Genomic DNA, 22,119 nt, shown 5'->3' on the forward strand with positions numbered 1-22,119 from the left:
ACACACACACACACACACACACACACACACACACACACACACACACAAGCTCAAGGTTGTTAAAAAAGATCTTTAACATAAAAAAACAACATTTTAAAAAATTCACAATATTACATACCAAAACATGAAATACATAATCCAACATTTGTCAGCACTTTAATCTTGCACTTGTTGCTCAAGATCTAATTTCAAAACTGCGGATGATAAAAAGCTGTTTCTCAAACCCCACTCTGTAAAACGGTTACGTAAGACTTTCTTTTGGCAGAAAACATGTATTCCTAATTAGCCTCAAGAGCATTAGAAAGATCAGAGGTTTATTCTGAACCAATGAGTTCATGGACGCCTTGACAAGTCCCCTTCAGGGGCTTTGCTGAGTTTTAGGGCTTTTAAAAGGCACATTCAAAATAAAACAATTTTGTTTACACCCATAAAACTGACACATTCAATAACTAATGCAAAAGAGCCTATCCCTACAATCTAAGTTGATGCAAATATGAGGTTACTGGTTTTTATTATTGCCACTATCAGTGAATTCCAAAGACGAATAAATATTTAAAGACCGTTGCTGACATTAAGGTGGCACAGTGCTGGAGATGTTGGCATCTGCGCAGTAGAACATCTCTACACCATGTGAGCAGTCTTGAGGGTAGATTATAGTCATGGTCAGACCAGTGATCATAACAAACAAGCCAGTTATTATCAACAAGAAGGGAACCACGTTTTCACCTTGGAACAAACGGCCGGGGGACAGCTTGAGGAAGCACGCAGATGGGATGATGAAGATGAGAGGGGTGGCACTCAAAACCCCCTGAATACATAAAAAAAAAAAATAATAATAAATGTCTGTGGTTTAAAGCTACTGATCTTATACAAGTAGGTGAGGACTGGTTGACTTACGTTCAGTTCCAAAACCACTCCCAGGCAGTCATAAGCCAAAGATATGGCGGTGCAGACTGCAACTATGAGCGTGGTTAGAGCGACATGTTCAACTTTTGAAAGATCACGACTGCATATGACGTTGGATAACACCTGGGGACACAAACAAAATAAATCTATTAAGGTTGAGGCATTTTTTGCAACTCGACGTTGAAAGAGGATAACTTGCACCAACTGTCTGTTTTGGCGTTTCTCACTGAACCTTTTTCTCATTAAACATCGATCTGAAGCTCCGCCAAAACCATCAGATTGCCCCTTTCACTAACATTTGTTCACCTTCAGCCGTTACATTTGAAGCTTAGCCTGTTCACACAGATCATTTACCTCTCTCGTAACAAAACACTCGAGTGGAAACGTGGTTATTATGCTAAGGCCAAAGCAGAAGCGACCGAATGTTGCCAGGTTGTCGTCTCTGCAGTAGTTCTCAAATATGTCTCCTGAAAAGTCAAACGGATGAAAGAAGAAATCTATATTTAAAACACAGGAATATTTGAGCGGAATATGCCGTGCATGCTGTTAGTTCTTTAGCGATACCTTGCGTGTAGCCCGTGAACGTTGTGTATCCTGCAACAGCAAAGGCAGCACTGATGATCAGCGCCGAGCCCACAGAGATGTGGGTGACCTGAGACCAGTTGGATAAAGTGGGCCGCTCCAGAGAGTTATAGATCAGAAAGCTGTTGTGGTGGCAAATAAAGGCTAAAGGAAGACATTAGGATAGTATCAAAATATGAATAATAAATCTTTTAAGGTGCATCGCCACCATCCGTATCAGAATCAAGAAAAACTCACCAAAAGACATCACACCGACCGCCTGGATGGCGTTCCACTTGGCAAATACCCACGCATTCTCTGTAGGGACGCTAGACAAGACATCCAGTCATGAAGAAGACCAGAAACGCACGCGCTGCATGTGCATGTGATTGTTTAAGTGCATGAAACTAATTCTGCTCCACACAAAATTTACATTTGGGTTCCAAGAGTTGCTGCTCTGATGACGGCGATGACGAGGATGAAGAGCGTCAGCACCATCGACAGGAAGGACACCTGGTGAGATGGGGTTATTTCACAAAAACCTGATCATAACAATTTAAAAAAAAATCATACATAAGAGCTTTACGATTTTCAGTCTTACCTTCCCGAGTCTCTCTATGTTTCGATAAAGTGAGAGCGGCAGCGTGAAGAGAAGGGTGGACAGTAAGATGACGAAGTGACGCTCTGCAAGAATGTGGTCCGGTCCGACTGCAGACACGTTTTCAGCTTGATGAGTGAATATGGGTTCATTCTTCACATTTGTTTATTTGAGATAGAAGAGAGCGGGCCTACCTCCTGGTATTCTCTGAAACACTTTGGTCAGTGTGTCACCGGTTGTGATGTTGTAGCTGATCATGGCTGAAGGAAAGGAATGAGCCGAGTCAGCATATTTTATATCAAACACCGCTCTAACAGACCGAAAAAAAAAAAAAAATATATATATATATATATATATATATATATATATATATATATATATATATATATTCATATATATATTCTGGAATCACCCCATAACTTAGACACATTTGTAACAACTTACCAATGAAAGGATAAAGGAACTGTAGAGCTGATAAAATCAAAAATCCTGGGAAACCAAACGTATTTCGGACTAACATCTGATAACTGTTGGACCCTGACAGGTTTCCTCCTTTTATTAGTAGAACGATTGAGTAGTCTGAAACACAAACAGCAATGTCAAGAATTTAAACTCTCATCATTGTTCAAACAAAATATATCTTGGTTATACCTACCTGTGATGACTGCAACAAGAATCAAAAGGAGAAGGCCGATCGGCAGCCCTGCCTGGTTCATTGCGTACGGTAAACCTGGTTTTAAGAAAAAAAAAATTGCTGCAGATTAAACAATAATATTCTGTTTTATACCACAGAGACATGTGAAACGACCCAGATCCTGTTCCCAGTTTGTAAACAAAATAGTTAACAAAGTTATCATTTGTGTGCATGTCCTGCGGGTTTCTTAAAAAAAAAAAAAAAAAAAAGTTGTAGGAACTTTAGATCAGAAAAGATAAATCAGAGGATTTATTTTGTTTACACCAAAGAAAGAACACACACTAAAGCGAAGTTGTGAAAAATAAAGCGTTCTTGTCAGACAAAAAATTTTGAAGTTGCGTGTATAAAACATTACCAGATCAAATTAGATAATAAATAAAGCAGACAGCCACGGGCGCTGCTCATATGATGTTGCTGCAGCGCTAAAGTAAAAGTTTCTTCTTGTTATTAAAAAAAAAAATTGCAACCCATGCCTATTTTGCTATCTCACAACAACAAAAAAAATTTAACTAATTAGTAATTAATCTCCGGCTAAATGACTGCTCTGATTGCTTTAAAATTAATATTTACCAATTATTCCAGATCCTATAATAGAGTTGATAAAATTAAAAGATGCAGATATCATCGAACCCTTCGACTCTCTGGCATCTTTATGTGGGGAAACTAAAGTTGTCCCTTCTTCACTGATTTGCTGAAAGAAAGTAAAAACAAACAAAAACATTAGAATTAACAAACTTTGTTAAAAAGTTTAAAATGTCATTAATGTCAAATCTACCTGCTGAGCCATTTTGGACCTCCAGCTGCTCTGGTTCTGTGTCCCTTCAGTGTTCTTAGTTTATATATCTGTGTGGGACAAGAGTTGGAACAGGAGAGCCTTTATTGCTTTCAGTTCAACAACTTTACGTCTCAACAGCGCCCCCTGTTGGTCAGGACTGAATGGAACCAGTGGGTTGCATTTGCACTGATCTAAAATCAAAGCCTCCAAATTGAGATAATTGAGATCCATTTATTTTACTTATGTTTTGTTTTATTCTATCAAAAGACTAAATCTGAAATTTAATCCAAAAGTTTGTATACACTTGCTGAAGAAAATTTGGAATTAAAAGATTTATCAAAAGATTAGGAGCACACTAAGCCCCTTTTGTTTGGCTATGGAAAAAGTGACAAAGAAGAAATGGAAAAGTTTAACCCCGTGTTCAATTTTCCGTTGAACACGGGGTTAAACTTTCCACAGACTGTTTGTCACGTTGTCCCCCTCACACTGATCTCATTCAGGGGGGGTTATTGAGAATTTAATTTCAAACGCAGTCAACTTTAAATTGTTAAACCTAATTTGTACAAAAAAAAGTTTGTATTAGTACTGATAATATAAATGCCACACGTCTTTATCAGAGTATACGGATATCGTTTTTTTTATCTCATTAATTAATATGTTTTACATTTTGCTATGCCATACAATTATACTAATAAACTAAAATAAAATAAAATAGCGGGGGGCCTTTCTATGTAGAGTTTGCATGCTCTGTCCGGGTTTTCTCCGGGTACTCTGGTTTCCTAACACAGAGCAAAAACATGCATGTTAGACTGATTGGTAACTGTAAGTTGTCCCTAGAGTTTGTCTCATTTGTCTCCATGTGTCCATGTGATGGACTGTGGCCTGTCCAGAGTGTCCCCCGCCTCTCGCACAGGGACTGCTGGACATGGACACCAGCAACCCTGCAACCCAGAAAGAAAGAAGTGGGTAAAGATGATGGATAACATAAAATAAACTTTAAAAAAAATAAAAATAAAAAAAAAAACATTTCAATTTGTCCATGCTTGAGGAAGAGTTTCTTCCTGGTGTTGCAGTCTGTGTCCAGCAGGGGGCGACATGCTCATTTTGGCATCAATCCTAACTTTTTACTTACGGACTAATAAACGTAAAGCACCGTCACAAAAACAGTGACACTACTCGTGCTTCAGCCTAAACTGTTGCTTAAAGTGCCATTCGTGATTTAATTAGTGTTAAATTAAATAAAAAAATTAAAAAAAACATTGAACAAGTTAGTAGACGCTTTGCACCTGAGCAAATAACACACTCAACATACATACAGCAGATTGTACTTGTGGTTTTAGCTTTTAGTTTTAAATACCAGGGAACAACATCCCATTTCCGACTGTGACGCCTATCTAAAGAGCTTCTGTGGGACCAGCTGCCATCATTTGGTACCCGGGAGGAACATCCGGAAGCGCAGCAGCAGGACTCAGCCTCTCCAGAAGGGCGGACGCAAGCTCAGTCTGTCCGAGCTTTGAGTTGGATACTGCTTACATGAACAGGAGGAAGATTCAAACACCTTGAACGTGTTTCAGTCAACCTGAACTCTTTTTCACTCATCTTTTTTTTTTTTTTTTTTAATTCTCTTTAATATTTTGATCCACACTGAAGCTGTTCCACGTTCCTGACAAGAGTTCACCTGTGCAGGATGAGAAACTGATGGTGAGTGGAATCAAGTGTTTGGGCTGCTCTTATCCTAAAAGTTTACAAAGTTAAAACATATTATTTGTCTGTTAGACATAAAAATCTATCTATCCATCCATATCTATATCTGTGTTGGAGGATGTGTGAAAAAAAAAAAAAAGTGATTCATTTTTGTTGCACATTTAAACATAAAGTCCTAATAAGCTTTCAGTAGATTACAGAAGGTAATGGGCATGGCAGCAATTATGAGCCCACACTCTATCTGAGATTACTTCCTGCTTGCCTCACTGTCAACATTATTATTAGATTGCTGTCAATTAGATATTACTGTCCTGTTCCCATTAAATCTAGAATGAGCAAACGGTGTAGTCCAGCAGCTTGTTCATAAAAACGTGCACTGATTACAGAGAACTTTATGTGAACAAGCAGCCATCATCATCATCAGCAGCAGCAGCATCAGCAGCAGCAGCTGGTTTGCCAACGCCCTGAATGAGCAGGACAGAGTCTTGACTCTGTCCGTATGAGGCAGATGCATGAGTTGTGAGCACTTAAGTGTTTTGAGTGTCCCTTAGGAACCCACAGGCATTGAGCTGTTATCACGTTCTATGGAAATATGTTCACGGTAATACAACATTCTGAATTTTACACATGGATGAAAGGCATTCTATAAATTAATAACTCTACTTTAGGCATTTTTTTTTTTTTTTTTTACAATTGTGGCATCTCTTCTCATGTTTAAATGTGAAAACTACTGTAGTGTTGATCGACATTGCTCTCGTAACAACGATAAAACAGTTTGTACATAATATAAAGCGTTCATTTACCTTAAAGTGATCCTTTCACATATTCACCATCAGTTACTGGTGTTTATCCTCCCAGCCACAACCTCTCTTTATGCCATTTATTTATGTTTTTGTTTTTTTTACACAGTTCACTGATAAGAAATATGATTTTGGTTTTAGTTGGGAAAAGAAGTACTTCCTTAGAACAAAACACGGAGGTTTATGCTTCAACAACCTATTTTGTTAAGACATTTAGGATTTAAAAGACAATTCAGTGTTTTCAAAGTACAGTTTGAATGTGAGCAAATCCTCTGAAATAAAACTCCACACATCATGTTTCTTTTCAAACTTTTTGTTTATCGTTTTAAGTAAATGCCTCTTTATTGTGCAGGATCTACAACTTTTACAAGTCTTTCTAAATAGGCAGTTGATATTTCAGGAAATAGCTGGTTCCTCTTCTTTTCTTCAAAAACATAAAAGCTATTAGGCTAGAATTTGTCACAAGTTATTTCTCACCACACTGAGCACTCTGAGGTCAAAGGAAACAAGGTTTAAAATGAATGACGTGCATTAAATATTAAAATAAATCTTCCATTTGACCCTGTGGCCTGCGGGGCCAGTGTCAGTCATCACTTAGAAGCACATGGTCAAGCACGGTTAAATGTTTGGTGCATAACAGACGTCAAAGTGATTTTTGTTGGTGTTCTGTTCCAACATAAGTTGGCGAGGACAAATGTGTTTATGTCAGGTTGTTCAGCACAAGGTCAGGATGCAGACAGGTTACAGATAATTTGAAGTGGGCCTATTTGAGGCTTCAAAGTGGGAGTTCATATCTAAGGCTGAGTGTAATGAGTTGACAACAGATTGAGGGAATGATGCATGCCTCTAGATGTTGAAAAGGTTGACCTTATAGGGTGATTATCAAATCAGAGTTTGTGCTTGTGCAAACCTTTAACCTTTCCAGGGGTTATAACATTATACTGTATGTTCGGAGTCTCCAAAGACTGATAAATATTTTTGATAGACAGGTACAATTCTGTAAGTTTTTTCTCCAGTACAGATTTGAAAGAGCAACAGTTTTGGGATCCCCATCTCCTTCCTGAGTTCAGCAACTCTACAGAAAAAGCTCATTTCACACTGCTGTTTGTGACCTCACTGGTCACTACCCTTGGTTATAAGTGAGGGTTGAGGTTTAATATTGGACTAGTAATCTGACAGCTTTGCTTTGTGGCTTCCCTCTCTCTTCATCACAGTAGACTGATGCAGTGTCCACATCTGTGGGTGTTGAAGACCATGAAGGTCCAGGGGTCTGCAGCCTGTGGCTCTTGAGCCGCATGCAGCTCTTTGGTTCTTCTGCAGCGGCTTTTTCAAACTTTGACCAAAACGAACAAACCTATGCTCGTTTTAACAGTTTCATGTCATTTCTTTGGCTAATTTGTGAATACTACAGTAAGTGTTACATCATTTTCAGCATCTGCATTTGGTAGCAGTCCAAATTGACAAAGACCATGCAGAATAATGTAGCATTTTAATTCCACAGCAGAGAAAGCTATGTAGTCTCCATAAGTAGGTCTAGGAAAAAAAAAAATCTTGGTATTGGTATTGGTATTATCATCCAAACAAGTTTTAACATATTGGCATATCGGATATCAGCCAAAAATCCAATATCGTGCATCCCTAATTTTTAGTTTTATGTCACTCGTAATGACCTGAAAAGCCTCCTCCAAGGAACTGTAAGTGGTCCACAGGCCACCAGTTGATAATCACAGTTGGAGCAGGTTTTGTGGCTCCGGACATTTTAATTTAGTGAATGAAGGGGCAGAAATGGCTCTTTGGATCGTCAAGTTTGCAGACCCCTGTCCTAGACGAAACACCTTGCAGCGCTCCACAAGTTCAAAAGGGCTGTGTACTCTGAGGTGGTGCAATATACAGTAGAAGAAAAACAGTCAAAACCCATTCCTTTGTGTTTAGGGAAACCAGCTGCTCATTCTCAGAGGAAAACACCAACTTTTTGTTCACAAAATGAAAAACTTTCTCTGCTCTACAGGACAACTCAAAAGTAGAATAGGGTCTAGTACCTTGTCAGGATACTGGATACAGGACTAGGGGTTGAACGAGTATATAATTTTTAAACTTGACATTAACATAATAAAACCCGAGTAGAACTCGAGTATTTGATGATGTCATAGATCTCGAGATACAAAAATAAATAAATAAATAAATAAAACCGCAAAAAAAGGTAATTATTTACAAAAAAAAAGACCAACACAACATTGGGAGCGTATATTATGCTCCTACCATTTATCATACTGCAAACAAGTCACAGGAAAAAACTAAACTATTAGTTATTATTAAAATGCAAACGTGAAGAAACATGCAGCACGTCAAAAATGAAACGTAAACCGAAACTTTCTGGTTCGGTGGGTTGGACCCGGTGTTACACCATACTCTGTGACCTGCAACAGTTCAACTCCTCCCCCTACGGTCATACGGTGGTCACATAATATGACATCACCACGGATACTCAATGTTAAATTTTTAACCTCGATAGATGTCCTAGCAATCGATGTGTAGATTACTCGAGTACTCTGTTAATGCCCTATACAGGACCCATGCTGTGGGTCTAGGTTAGCCCAAAACACATCTCGCTGAAATCTCTCAACCTTCCACACATGTTTGGATTCCATCCCCACCAGTGATGTTCTATGTCCATAAAACATATTCCAACAAGAGCAAACCATCACAGCCTTCACCTCACTCTGCATTGGTTCATTGTGCCTTGCTTATAAGGGTCTACAACACTGTGATCCCAAGTAACTCATTCAGAACATGCCTTTACCCTAAAGCTGGCTCCGGGGCAAACTTGAGTATCTTATAGTTGTGTATGGGCTATTGATTGACATTTAGTTTGACCTCTTGCCAAGAACCAATTTGCCGTGAGAGACTCTTTCAGGGGCAAACTGCCTTTAAGCAGAGGTCCTTGAAAGACTCAAATCTGTCTACCACAATAAAGAAGCAACCTATATTCAGAAATTTTGTTTTATTATTTAACTTTCTTAACGTCTTCCAGGTTTTGAAAGAAACTTGTAATGATGGACCGTCTGAAGCTGAAGCTCCAGGGCATGTATATAAAAAAAAAAAAAAAAAAAACCACACAACAACAACAACAACAACAGTGTTTTTAAGCTTGATTCATTTGGCAAAAATCATGTGATCAATGATGTCTGAATCTTCGATAGTGCCAAAGTGATGTCACGGTTTGGTACGGGGCCGGGTCGTGGGTATAGCAGCCTAAGTAGGGAGGCCCAGACTTCTCTCTCCCCTGCAACTTGGGCCAGCTCCTCCAGGGGAATCCCAAGGTGTTCCCAGGCCAGCAGAGAAACATAGTCCCTCCAGCATGTCCTGGGTCTTCCTCTGGGTCTCCTCCCAGTGGGACGTGTCCGGAACACCTTACCAGGGAGTTGTCCAGGAGGCATCCTAACCAGATGCCTGAGCCACCTAAACAGGCTCCTCTCGACATGGAGAAGCAGCGGCTCTACTCTGAGTCCCACGCGGATGACTGAGCTTCTCACCCTTTCTCTAAGGGAGATCACAGACACCTTGCGGAGAAAAGTAATTTTGGCTGCTTGTATCCGCAATCTCATTATTTTGGTCACAATCCAAAGTTCATGACCATAGATGAGAGTACGTAGATCGACCGGTAAATTGAGAGCTTCGCCTTTTGACTCGGCTCTCTCTCTTCACCACTACAGACTGGTACAGCGCCCGCTTCACTGCAGATGCTGCACCTATCAGCCTATTGATCTCTCGCTCCATTTTCCCCTTCATTTGTGAACAAGACCCCAAGATACTTAAACTTCTCTACTTGGGGCAGTACCTCCTCCCTGACCCAGAGATGGCACTCTACCCTTTTCCGGTTCAAGACCATGGCCTCAAATTTGGAGGAACTGATCCTCATCCTGGCCGCATCACACTCAACTGCAAACCGCTCCAGCGAAAGCTGTCGATCACGACCTAATGAAGCCAATAGGATCACATCATCTGCAAAAAGCAAAGACGTGATCCTAAGTCCACCAAAACGGATCACCTCAACACCATGGCTGTTTCTAGAATTTCTGTCCATAAAATCTGTCCAGATTTAACTTCAATGTCCAGAGGACCAGATGTAACTTTTTTAGATCTGTCCATAAAAGTTATGAACAGAATCGGTGATAAAGGGCAACCTTGGTGGAGTCCAACTTTCACCGGGAACGAGCCCGACTTACTGCTGGCAATGCAGACCAAGCTTTGACACCGGTTATACAGGGATCTAGCAACCCGTATCAAAGGGCCTGGTACCCCATACTCCCGTAGCACTCCCAAAGGGTTCCCCGAGTGACATGGTCGGACGCCTTCTCCAAGTCCACAAAGCACATGTAGACTGGTTGGACAAACTCCCACTCAACCTCCAGACCCTGTTGATGGTGTAGAGTTGGTCCAGTGTTCCATGACCAGGACAAAAACTGCACTGCTCCTCCTGAATCCAAGGTTCGACTAGCCGACAGACCCTCCTCTCCAAAACCCCTGAATAGACCTTACCAGGGAGGCTTACGAGTGTGATCCCCCTTTAGTTGGAACACACTCCACCACCCTGGTCTGCCAATCCAGGGAAACTGCCCCCAATGTCCACACAATATTGCAAAGTTGTGCAAGCCAACACACGTCCCGAGTTGAGGTCAGCAGCGCATCACCTCCACTAAACAGTGTTGGTGATGTACCTCAAAAGTTTATGAGGACATAACATATCCTCTGGGTTCGTGGTGTGTTTTGGTGGCACAATGTGCGCAAAAAACCCCACAAACCAGCGATCGGCATGCAGCTAGACATGGAGCCATACAGCCAGCCCTTTGTGTTTTGTTTATTAGTTCATAAGCACTTTTACAACAAGAAAACAAAAACTTTAGAAAAACACTATATGTATATGTTATAATCTGACCTCACATTAAACAAACTGGTTCTTTACATAAAGTCATAGAGGTGGGAAACCTGCAGCACGTGTCATTTTAAACTGGTATTGTGTTGTGACTTAGATAAGATTTAAAAAATCTGTGATACAAATGCCATGAAGTCATGAAGGGGCATCATGCCATGCCACATTTTACCATGTTTATTCTTCAAATATTACATATATTCTTTCACCTACAAAAAAATTAAATAAAAGGTTCAAAGTACCAAAATGACAGCCTGATATTTGACAGAAATGTTGCAGAATAATATTGGGCCAAGAGGCCAGTGACCTTGCAGATGTTGGACACCGTCTATCATGGTGCGCTAAGATCCATAACTGGCTGTAACTACCGTACCGATCACTGCACCCTGGACTCACTGGTTAACTGGTCATCATTAAACTTCACGCAGACTTGCACACTGGTCCATTTTCATTCTTAAATCACTTCTCGGTCTGTTGCCTTCATACATCTCCTCCTATATGTCACTCCGTGAGTGCAGCTACAGCGTGCGCTCTAAGGACATAATTACTTGCAGCGTCCCCTCAGTGCGGACCGAACTTGGCAAAAGGGCAAACTCTTCCTCCACTCCCGTTTCCTGGAACACTTTGCATAAAGATCTGAAGCTCTCAACCTTGACCTCTCTAAGGGACTTTAAACAACTGCTAAGTTTATGACAAAAACCAATGCAGACATGTTCCTGTTTTTAGTATTTTATACTGCTTTATAATGTAGCTGATTTTGTTTCATTGTTGCTGTTTTTGTTTTGTTTTTATTTCTTCCATTTACTTTTTATTTTATGCTTTTTATATGACTGTCTATTGTGTGTGTACCTCATCTGTGTTCTTTGTTTAAAACAGGTCTCGTAAGTGAGACCTCATGGCTCAATTTGACTAACCTGTATAAATAAAGATTGAATGAATGAAACAACTTTCAGCTCAGTGAGTTGGACAGCCACAATGAAGCAAATCATTTCATGCTGTGGTTTCAAGCTGCCTTATTTATACTTTTGAGCATCAGATATCACAAAGAGGACTGTGTTAAAAAAAACGTTCAGATAATGAACCAGTTTTCAAAACAAGCTTCAGTGCTTCATAAAAGCTTCATTTGCTCATCACTAGCGTGTGTACCTTCCAAGCCTAATGAACCATAAATTTCAAGAAAGTTAATATTTTTCACACTTATAAACTAGAAGATAACATGGAGCAACATGACATGGTGTTAGTACAAACAATGTCAAACAGTGAATAAGGGCAGAGAGGACTAAATAGACCGGGGCTAACGAGGAGATGGGAGACAGCTGCACTTAATGAAACAAGAGACAGGTGAGAGTGGGCGTGGCAAGACTGAGGAGTAAGACCTGAACAAACAAAGAGTAGTGGGAGAATGAACTGGTGGCACAGGGAAACACCGAGAAACCCCAAAACACTATAAACCAACCAGCTAGAAAGGAATGACCCTTAAACACAAGGAATTATCAAAAAGTGTCCCCAAAACACAGATCCTGACAAATGGTTTATTTTTATTTTTTCATAGAGTTCCAGAAACAAATTCATTTGACTTTTTAAAGTTAATTAAAAAAAAAAGACTCTTTAAAATGGGCAGCATGGTAGTGAAGTTGGTAGAGCTGCTGCCTCTCAGCAAGCAAGTTGCCCTGGTTCAAATCCCAGTCCAGGGGCCTTTCTGGGTGAAGTTTACATGTTGTCTCCGTGCATGTGTTTGTTTTACTCCTGTTTCCTCCCACAGACCAAGATTGGTAACTCTAAACTGTCCCTAGGTGAGAGTGAGAGAGTGAATGGTTGTTTGTCTCTTATGTGTCCCTGTGATGGACTGGAGGCCTGTCCAGGGTGTCCCCGCTTCTCGCACAGTGATAGTTGGACATGGGCACTGGCGACCCCTGCGACCCAAAAAGGAAGAAGTGCGTAAAGATAATGAATGGATGGATGGACTCTTTAAAACAAAGTCTTAACTTTTGAAGATTATGATCACAATTTATATATATATATATATATATATATATAAAAAAGCTAGTGCACTACTAATCACATAAAATTAAGATCAGTACTAAATTAACAAAAGTATTATAAACAAGTGGACCAGATTTTTAATAGACTAATACAAAGATCTGCCTCTTGCACAGTGACTGCTGTATATGGGCACCAGTGACCCCCCACGACCTGAAAAGGAAGAAGTGGGTAAAGATAATAGAAGGATGGAAATTAAAATAAGCATGAGAAAAACTAATTTGTTATTTAACTATATACTTAACTATAAGTTCATAGGCAGCAACCATGGTACAATTATTGCTTCCTATTTTCAGTCTATTTTGACATAAAATGCCAATAATTTTTAAAAAACACTTCCTGCCACATTTAAATATCCGTTACGGGGTTTGTAACATCACAAATAGGATTTAGTATACACGTTTCTGTAAGAAAACTCACAGCAGTTTTCTCATAACCTCGTCTTCTTTCTACAAGTACACGCCGTAAGAGTCATCTAATCAGTGTGTTTGTGGCTGATTTTCTTTTTGGTGTGATGACCGTTCTGTAGCAGACTGATCAGACAGAAACTCTGAGTCTGAAATTTGCAGTCCATTCATATTTAATACTGCGCAGGTCTTCCCAACACTTCGGAGCAGTCCAGGCCTATTTGTAAGATGGATCTTTTCCTCCGTCTGCTCTGTGTCGGCGCCAGCGAGGGGGGGAAATGTCTCATTCCTTTTTGAGTGATGGTAGAAGGGTGCAAGAAACTCACCTGGAATTGATCATTGTCATGTCAATTTTTAATTTTATCTGCAGATGAGTAGATAATTAGGTCTAATTTTACCACAGCTAGAAGGAATTTATGTGCACAGACAGCCATTTCCAGGCAAAAAAAAAACACTTCCTCTCCTCCATTTTAAATCAGTTTAAGTTCTTTAAAGTTTGACAGAAACACAGATGTGTCAGTGTTAGAATCAAGACAAAATAATAAATCTTACCCTGTACTTATGTGTTTTGACCCATCAGGCTTTCTTCATGTTGGAGGCCAACTGTTCTTGCTGAGACTGCAGAATGAAAAGATGGCACAGTTCTTTACTCCACCAGGTCCAGATAGCTTCCGCACCTTCACTCAAGAGTCCCTCAAAGCTATCGAGAGCCGGATTGCTGAGGAGAAAGCCAAGAAACCCAAAGACAAAAAGAAGAAATCCAAGAACGAGAATGAGCCTAAACCTAGCCGAGACCTTGAGGCGGGCAAGCCGCTCCCTTTTCTCTATGACATTCCTCCAGGCCTGGTGTCGACTGCCCTGGAGGACCTGGATCCCTATTATAACAATCAGAAGGTAGCTTAATTTAATCTGTATTAAATGCTCAATCAAAAGATAAGATGTTAGACTTTCCTTTTTGTCTTCTCATGCTTGAAAGCTGCTTGGATTTGATGTGATCTTCCCTCCTTAACCACAACTGATTTGAAATAGTCACTACAATAATTGAACTGTTCATTTGGAGAAACTAGTATTTGAATGTCATGAACTGTGTTGTTTTCCAAATAATATTGTATGACTGCATTCTGTTTTTCTCCCAGACTTTTATAGTAATAAACAAGGGGAAATACATTTTTCGCTTCAACGCTGCTTCTGCCTTGTATGTCTTGAGCCCCTTCAATTGTATAAGAAGATTATCATTCAAGATTTTGGTACACTCATATCCTTTTAACCTGTTTATAATACTTGTAAACTGGGATTTGTTTTGTATGGTGATGATGTGCTAGTATAAGTCCAAGGTATCACTGAGATTTTGTGTGGGAGAAGGTGTTGGATGTACACTGACATTCAATGAAGGAGCAAAATGACCCATTCTTTCTTTATTAAAAATACTTAAAAAAAAAACTTTATACACTTATGCATATAGTCTTTCCAACATTTGCTTGAGGCATTTTCACTTCTTCTGCTGACCTATAGCAGTAAAATGCTTAGCTTCATATATATATATATATATATATATCGGCATTAATCGTCAGGCTCGACAGAAGCTGGTACATCTGAAAGTTTGGTACCAAAGAGGGGCAGCACGTCCATTGTTTGGAATTATTTTGGCTATAAAAAAGAAGACGCTGCGCAATGACATGTATTGTGCAGAACCTGCCTTGCTGCTGTTGCTACCTCTCAAGGTAACACCACAAATCTTTATCAACACTTATAAAAACACCACAAAACCATTTACGATAGTTGCATGGCTAGAAAGCCAAAGACCAGTGCTTAAACAAGCAAAATACTAACCAACAGGGATCACTGACCAAACTGTTCGAAGGTTTTACTCCGTATGAACATAATTCAAAACGGCACGTGGAAATAACTTGAGCAATAACAGAGTTCATAGTGAAAGACATGAGACCCATTAATATAGACCAGCCTGGGTTTACGGCTTTGGTAAACACAATGGATAAGCGGTACAGAATGTCCTCGCGCACACATTTTAGCCAAGTTGCTATGGAGCTATACAAAAAATGCAGAAACAGAGTTACAGTGGAGCCAAAAACAGTGGAGTTTTTTTTGCAACTGAATCAGATTTATTGCTTTTGTTAGTTGAAAAATACATGGGAAGAAGACGTTGAAAATTAATCGCATTTTAAATCGCAATCACAATAATGAGGTAAAAAAAAATCGCAATTAGAATATTTTCCTAAATCATTCAGCCCTAAAAAGACTTCTTCTTACAGCTTTGTTGACATTAGCTGCTTTAACATTTAGTGTGTTTGAGTGCGTATACTGTCATATCTTTTGACGGTTTGAAGAGTCTGCTAAAATCTGTCTCTCCTGGCTTTTCTTAGTGACAACTGGGAATAAAAACAACAAAGTCCATGCTCAATAATCCAGGTATACAATCCAACATTTTTTCAGTCAGGTCATCTGGACAGTTTCTTTTTTGTCCAGATGACCTGACTGAAAAATGTTGAACTGGGAATAAAACACAAACCTAGCAAGATAGTTAAAGTCTGAAGCATCAGCATTGCTGTTTGAGATCTAAAAATGCTGTGCCCTATCAGAACAAGATTAATAACGTTGTCTGATCTTTATTTATATTCCTTTACAACGTCTATTTATCAGGATAAAATTTTTAAGGTTTTGCATGGGACTGCACGATACATAAAAAGTAACATTTCACAAAATTATGATTGGTTTCCTTGACACCTGCCTTTAAATGGTTTAGCATGGTGATCATGCTCACCATCCTCGTCAACTGTGGATTCATGACTCTGTCTACACAGCCTGACTGGGCAAAGAATGTGGAGTAAGTTGTCTATTTACACACTTTATTAAAACTCCTGTATATTGTTGTGAATGTTATGCAGAGTGAAACAATTTTATTTTTTTCTCCCAGGTACGCATTTACCGCAATCTATACTTGTGAGTTCCTGGTTAAGGTGTTAGCCAGGGGGTTCTGTATAGGAAAGTTCACATTTCTAAGAGATCCCTGGAACTGGCTGGATTTCTGTGTCATTGTCTTGGCGTAAGTACAAAATTTGAACAAATTACAGTAATGCTGGTATAGTTTTATTCATCTTATTCTCTTAGGTTCCTAAGTTTAAATATTGATTGTATTTTTTGTACTTGTGTGCAGTTGACATTATATTTTATTATTGTTGGTAAGGAAAGATTTAAAAGGCAGTAGTGAAACCAGCCATTGATGTATTGTTTGGAGAAAGTGGCACTGACAAAAAAAAGAGACAGAACTGGAAGTGTCAGAGCTGAAGAAGTTGATTGAGGTTCTCCCTGGGAGTGACTAGGAAGAATAATCTGAGGTACAACACAGGTTGAACAACTAGGAGATAAAGTTAGAGTCCAGACTGAGATGGTTTGGACATGTCCAGAGGAGGGACAGTGGGTATATTGGGAGAAGGATGTTAGAAATGCAGCTGCCAGGGAAAAGACAAAGAGGAGATGTATGGATGCTGTTAGAGAGAACATGGAGGTCGTTGGAGTGAGGACAGAGGATGCAGAGGACAGAACAAAATGAAAGAGGTTAACTCACTGAGTGACTTCTGAAGAAGAAAAAGATGAAAGAAGAAGACGATTGGTGGTAACAGAAGTTTGATAAAAGTGAAACTTGTTAAACTGAAAGTTGTCTGAAAACTTTGTTCTTGGAATTATTAAATTTTCTACAAATTAGTACAAGGAACGTTACTCAGCACTTTTTTTCGATTTGCTGATTTTTTGTGACTGTGACTCGCATTCTCCAGTGGTGCGCACTGTTGTGTTTAATAACTTGTGAATAAAAACGCACATCTACTAAACAAGATGATAACCGCAAATCTAATTTGTGTTAGTGTGAATGCTAGTTTTAATGGTCTGATCTCTTAAATAGTGAAACCTCACTGATCCTATCTTACTGGGACTGCCTGTAACGACTGCGGCTATACTTAGATACAGGGATAGAAGATAACAGATAACAAAACTCAAATACGTTTAGAGTGTTCATTTACAAAGGTGGAAAAATCATCAATTGTGCCAGGGAGGGAGCTGGAACCCTGAAGAGCAAGGAGATGGTTACTGGTCTACTGGCAGAGGATGATAATGTTGTTGCTGCTCTTTCTTACAGTAGAGGTAGGAGTCATTTGTGGGGAGAGCTGACCCAGTGGTTCCAGGGCGAAGAAGGTGCACATCAGAACTAAGTTTCCAGGCAGGAGGCAGGCAAGTGGTAGGAAGGCGTGGAGGCAGCTGAGGAGGCACAGAAGAGCTTGAGGTCCACAGAGAAGAATCCAGGGGACAGGAGGACATATAATACTCAGAAGGCATGAAGAAATATACACTGTGTTACTATTTAGTTTAACTCACGAGTAAAAGGCTAGAACAGAACTACTGTTGGCAGGTAATGCTCCAGTGCCCGCTGAATGTCCTCTGCAGCCTTTTGCTCCTCAGGTGCTGCTGATTGGTGCTCAGACGTTGCTGCAGGGAGCTGGCACACTCCTCCCACACTGCCTACCTCTTACCTTTTGATCCCACGAAGTGTATAACTCACATGTTTGCTGTTTATCTTCTTAATGATACTACAATGTAGCCTTGAAATCTGTCTGTTCACGATAAGATACTCTGTTTTCTGCAGGTATCTCACTGAGGTTTCCGATAAAATTGGCAATTTGTCCGCTCTTCGAACATTCCGAGTGCTAAGAGCTTTCAAAGCTATTTCAGTCATCCCAGGTAAGCCGTACGTGCCAATGCATGGTGGTCACCCCTCAATCTCTCCACTGCATTTCCTGCCCTTCTCCAACACTGACCTAATCTGTCCTCCCCAGTGTTACACACATCAAATGTTTTCAGCAAACTTAACTTCAACAGTCGTTAATCCAATTATAGCCATATACCTGGTTTAGCATTTCAAAGCCTGAATTGTTCTCCTTGTTGTTGTCCTTTTTAATAATCAAATGGTGAATTTTGGATTGTGTTTGCCTTGCTTGGTGAGATCTGAACACAATTGCTTAAGAGGTAAAAGTAAATGGAAACCATAAATTCAAATTAAGACATTGGAAGAAAAGATGATTAACAGCAGAGTCTATGAAAAATTCTGAGAAACTTACTAAGGATGACAATTGATATGTTCTGTTTTACAGGCCTGAAGACAATTGTTGGTGCGTTGTTTCAGTCAGTGAAGAAGCTTGCTGATGTCATGATCCTGACTGTTTTCTGCCTGAGCGTATTTGCACTAGTAGGATTACAGCTGTTCATGGGTGTTTTAAGGAGCAAGTGTATTCGGGTGCCAGATGAGGGGGATATGATGTTTAAGCTCACCTTTTGTAATGGTAGCGACAATGTTTACATAGGTAACAAAAGTGAGTATGATACAGCTTCTACAATTGACTTTTGTTCTTTTCCTTTGTTCCTCTTTTTGCATGTCTTCACTTCATTTTTACATCCCAGACTGCTTAATTTCAAAATAATTAATGAATCACAACATTTAGTTAACTGTTAATTAAGTGCAAACGTATTGGTACACACACAAATGTTATGACCATGTACATCTGCCCCTATAAAAACAATTTCTATTTATCATGGAATTATTATACAAAGTAGAAACTATGTGCTAATTATTTTTACACACACTGTCATAAGAGCTATGAACTATGACACACACACTAAATTTACTTAGTTAGCAACACATTTTGCACTTTATTGTTAGTGATTTTTTTTTTAAACTTAGTGTGCTGAATATGCCATAGGTCCTGAAAGTGAACGATCTGGAATTGTCTAAATATGGACATGAGTGAATTGAAAGATATTAACAGTTTATCTGACACCTGTCTGACAATCAATACAAAGCAAACTTTATAAGTCTTGTAGAGAAATGATTAGACTTTATAAGTGGACCCACTAAAATCTTCATAATTCACCATCAGTTTTGTGCTTGACTACCACAGCTATTGTCACAAATTATAAAGCAGTTTTTCTTTTTTTACACCTTCAGGTAATCATTACTTCCTTCCAGGAAATCGAGATGCAATGCTTTGTGGAAACAGCACTGCAGCTGGGTAAAAAAGTTAACTCATAGCTAGTAAAATAATGCCTTTTAATGTAAAAAAAACATATATACATTATTAGTATTACAACAGAATATAGAGGTTCAAATAATTCCTCCTGAGCTTATAGACTCTCTGTTTCCTACAGGCAGTGTCCAGAGGGGTATAAATGCTGTAAAGCCGGAACAAACCCAAACTTTGGTTACACAAGTTTCGACAACTTCGCTTGGGCCTTCCTTTCTCTTTTTAGACTGATGACACAAGATTACTGGGAATTCCTTTATCAGCAGGTAAGCAGTACAGAAAGGCATTTTATGGCTTTTGTCTGATATTTTTTTGTCTGTTTTTAAGGTTTATTTGAGATGTGTGTTGGTATATTAATGGAACATTTTATTAAGTTTCTCATTTTTATGTTTTAAACTGACTGAGGTCTGAATTTATTGGCCTATGACATCTTGAGTAAATAAGTGATGAAAATGTGACATTGCTAGACTCCAGACGGCTGAAAACCTAAGAAACATTTCAGTAACAATTATTTCAATCGTTTTCTGTTGTTTTGTTTTTTTTATGTTCAAAAGGTTTGCTCAAGAAATGAAACTGTTAACTGAGGTTTCTCTGCATTGCTTTTACTTTCTCCTGGATATTTTTTGTTAGTGACTGATGGAAGTAATAATTTAAAGGTACACGCTGTAAAGTCATGAAAAACAGAGAAAAAATAAATAAATCCATAATCTTAAAAAAGTAAAATTTTTATATTTGCTGTTAATGTGTCCTAAAATAAAAAATAAAAAAACTGTAAGCAAAATTTTATGATCAGCTCTAAATTATCATGTTTGTTCACCTAGGAAAAGAGCCAACGTGACTGATATTTATATAATTTAATCTTCTATTTAACTATCTTTTTTTGTCTACCTACACAGACTTACCATCTGTATGTATGTCTCAAGCATTCAGATGATTTTTGGGACATTCATCTATGTGTTTTGGTAACAATGAGTGCAGATCTGCATATCTGAATTGCATTCAGTATAACTCTTTTAAACTGCATCATTTGGATAATCTGGTTGTGTTTGATTTCATACTTTGCAATGACTAAATGAGCATTAGTGAAATGTTTAGCTGCTTGTGTGGTTCAGGAGGTTATGTTTTGGATAACTACTTGCAAAATGAATTGAACTGGTTTGCTTTTGTATTATTACTAAAGAAAATCTACAAAGCTTCTTGTTTAAACAACTAAAGGCAGTGCAGGTGCATACTGGTTAGAGGTAAAAATGAATAGTCCCAATGTGGCTTGGACAAATATACTCTTAATTATGTGGGTAAAAAAAGTGGTGACCGATGAAAAGGCTTTGCATCATGGCAACAAGTAAAACAAACAATAACTAATGAAAGAAATCTTATCTAAGGGTACAGTACCTGCGGTTATCAACAAGCTTAATGTATTGAACAGATTGTTTGAACATAGAACAATAAAATCTAATTTAATCATCATGTTGAAAGAATAACAAATCTGAGTTAATGTTAAATGCAGTAAATATTTAAACCCTTATTCTCTGTGTTCCCAGTAGTTAATACTTTCTTGCCAATTATTTCTGTAAATGAAGTAATACTACGACTTGAAGATGGTGCAAACCACTTAGATGATTTCAAAATGGTCCAACTGTGTTAAAGCAACAAATTTTACAGTGTATATCTTCATAAATATAAGAATTTAAGAAAAGTAATCTGAAGTTGGAAAAGCAAAACCATTCATACATATGTGTTAACATTATGTTTAAAGCTCATTTATTAACTAAAATTGTACAACAACTTTTGTTTATTCTCTTATTCCCAGACTTTGCGAGCTGCTGGGAAACCCTACATGGTGTTTTTTGTCTTGGTCATATTCCTCGGTTCCTTCTACTTGATCAACCTGATTTTGGCTGTAGTAGCAATGGCCTACGAGGAGCAGAGCCAGGCCAATATAAGGAAAGCTCAGGAAAAGGAAGAGGAGTATCAGGCAATGCTTGAGCAGCTCAAACAGCAGCAAGAGGACGCTGAGGTATAATGTCAAACATCTTTTTAGATTTTGTCATTGAAATATTTTTAAAAAGTTTTTAAAAACATAAGAATGTATTCTTCACCTACATATACATAAATAAAAAAATTAAAAAAAATTATATATAAAGATATAGTTACCCTCCAGGAGATATTTATCAGTACAACAGTAGACAATCATAAAAAACATATGATTTGAAAATTATATATATTAAAAACATAAGCAGCTACATTATAAAGTGATGTAAAATACTAAAATCAGGAACATGTCTGTTGGTTTATGCCATGAACTTAGCAGATGTTTGAAGCCATTTAACATTTAATTTACTTCATTTATTCATTCATTTAAAAGAAACAAAATTAAAAAAAAAATCATCAAAAAGAAAACATTGAATGAAAAGAGTGCAGAAAGATGAAAAAAATTCTTACATCTGCCCCTTATAAAATATAAAACAACTTTAAACAATCACTTAAATTAATCACTTTAATATCCACTTTAAAGCTAGGAATAAAAAGAAACATGTTTTGTGTTAGCAGAATTTAATTCTAACTTTAAAACTTATCCAACATTAATAAAACTTACCTCAAGTTGCCTTTTTGGACAT

General features: G+C 38.4%; 3 protein-coding genes across 3 annotated transcripts in view; 2 read left to right on the forward strand and 1 right to left on the reverse strand.

Annotated features, from left to right (window-relative positions):
* Window positions 1-22,119, forward strand: part of ttc21b (tetratricopeptide repeat domain 21B) — a 309,444-nt gene that overhangs the window by 241,806 nt on the left and 45,519 nt on the right. The window lies entirely within an intron of this gene.
* On the reverse strand, window positions 572-3,546 carry slc38a11 (solute carrier family 38 member 11). Its single transcript, XM_037686946.1, has 12 exons — window positions 3,535-3,546; window positions 3,330-3,450; window positions 2,721-2,795; window positions 2,510-2,644; window positions 2,260-2,325; window positions 2,069-2,175; window positions 1,901-1,980; window positions 1,726-1,796; window positions 1,471-1,632; window positions 1,261-1,373; window positions 898-1,029; window positions 572-808 (listed from the first exon to the last, which is right to left on the reverse strand). The coding sequence occupies exons 1-12, from the start codon at window positions 3,544-3,546 to the stop codon at window positions 572-574; spliced, it is 1,311 nt and encodes a 436-aa protein (XP_037542874.1).
* Window positions 5,210-22,119, forward strand: part of scn1laa (sodium channel, voltage-gated, type I-like, alpha) — a 33,029-nt gene continuing 16,119 nt past the window's right edge. Inside the window, exons 1-10 of the mRNA XM_037687119.1 lie at window positions 5,210-5,235; window positions 13,996-14,309; window positions 14,552-14,685; window positions 16,177-16,257; window positions 16,348-16,476; window positions 18,070-18,164; window positions 18,575-18,793; window positions 19,426-19,489; window positions 19,626-19,767; window positions 21,312-21,518. Coding sequence (XP_037543047.1) covers window positions 14,049-14,309; window positions 14,552-14,685; window positions 16,177-16,257; window positions 16,348-16,476; window positions 18,070-18,164; window positions 18,575-18,793; window positions 19,426-19,489; window positions 19,626-19,767; window positions 21,312-21,518 — 1,332 coding nt within the window. The 5' untranslated portion in view covers window positions 5,210-5,235; window positions 13,996-14,048. The remainder of the gene's footprint in view (window positions 5,236-13,995; window positions 14,310-14,551; window positions 14,686-16,176; window positions 16,258-16,347; window positions 16,477-18,069; window positions 18,165-18,574; window positions 18,794-19,425; window positions 19,490-19,625; window positions 19,768-21,311; window positions 21,519-22,119) is intronic.

This window comes from Nematolebias whitei, chromosome 13 (assembly GCF_014905685.2).
Source record: "Nematolebias whitei isolate Nwh7 chromosome 13, NemWhi1, whole genome shotgun sequence".
In the NCBI taxonomy this organism is placed as follows: Eukaryota; Metazoa; Chordata; class Actinopteri; order Cyprinodontiformes; family Rivulidae; genus Nematolebias; species Nematolebias whitei.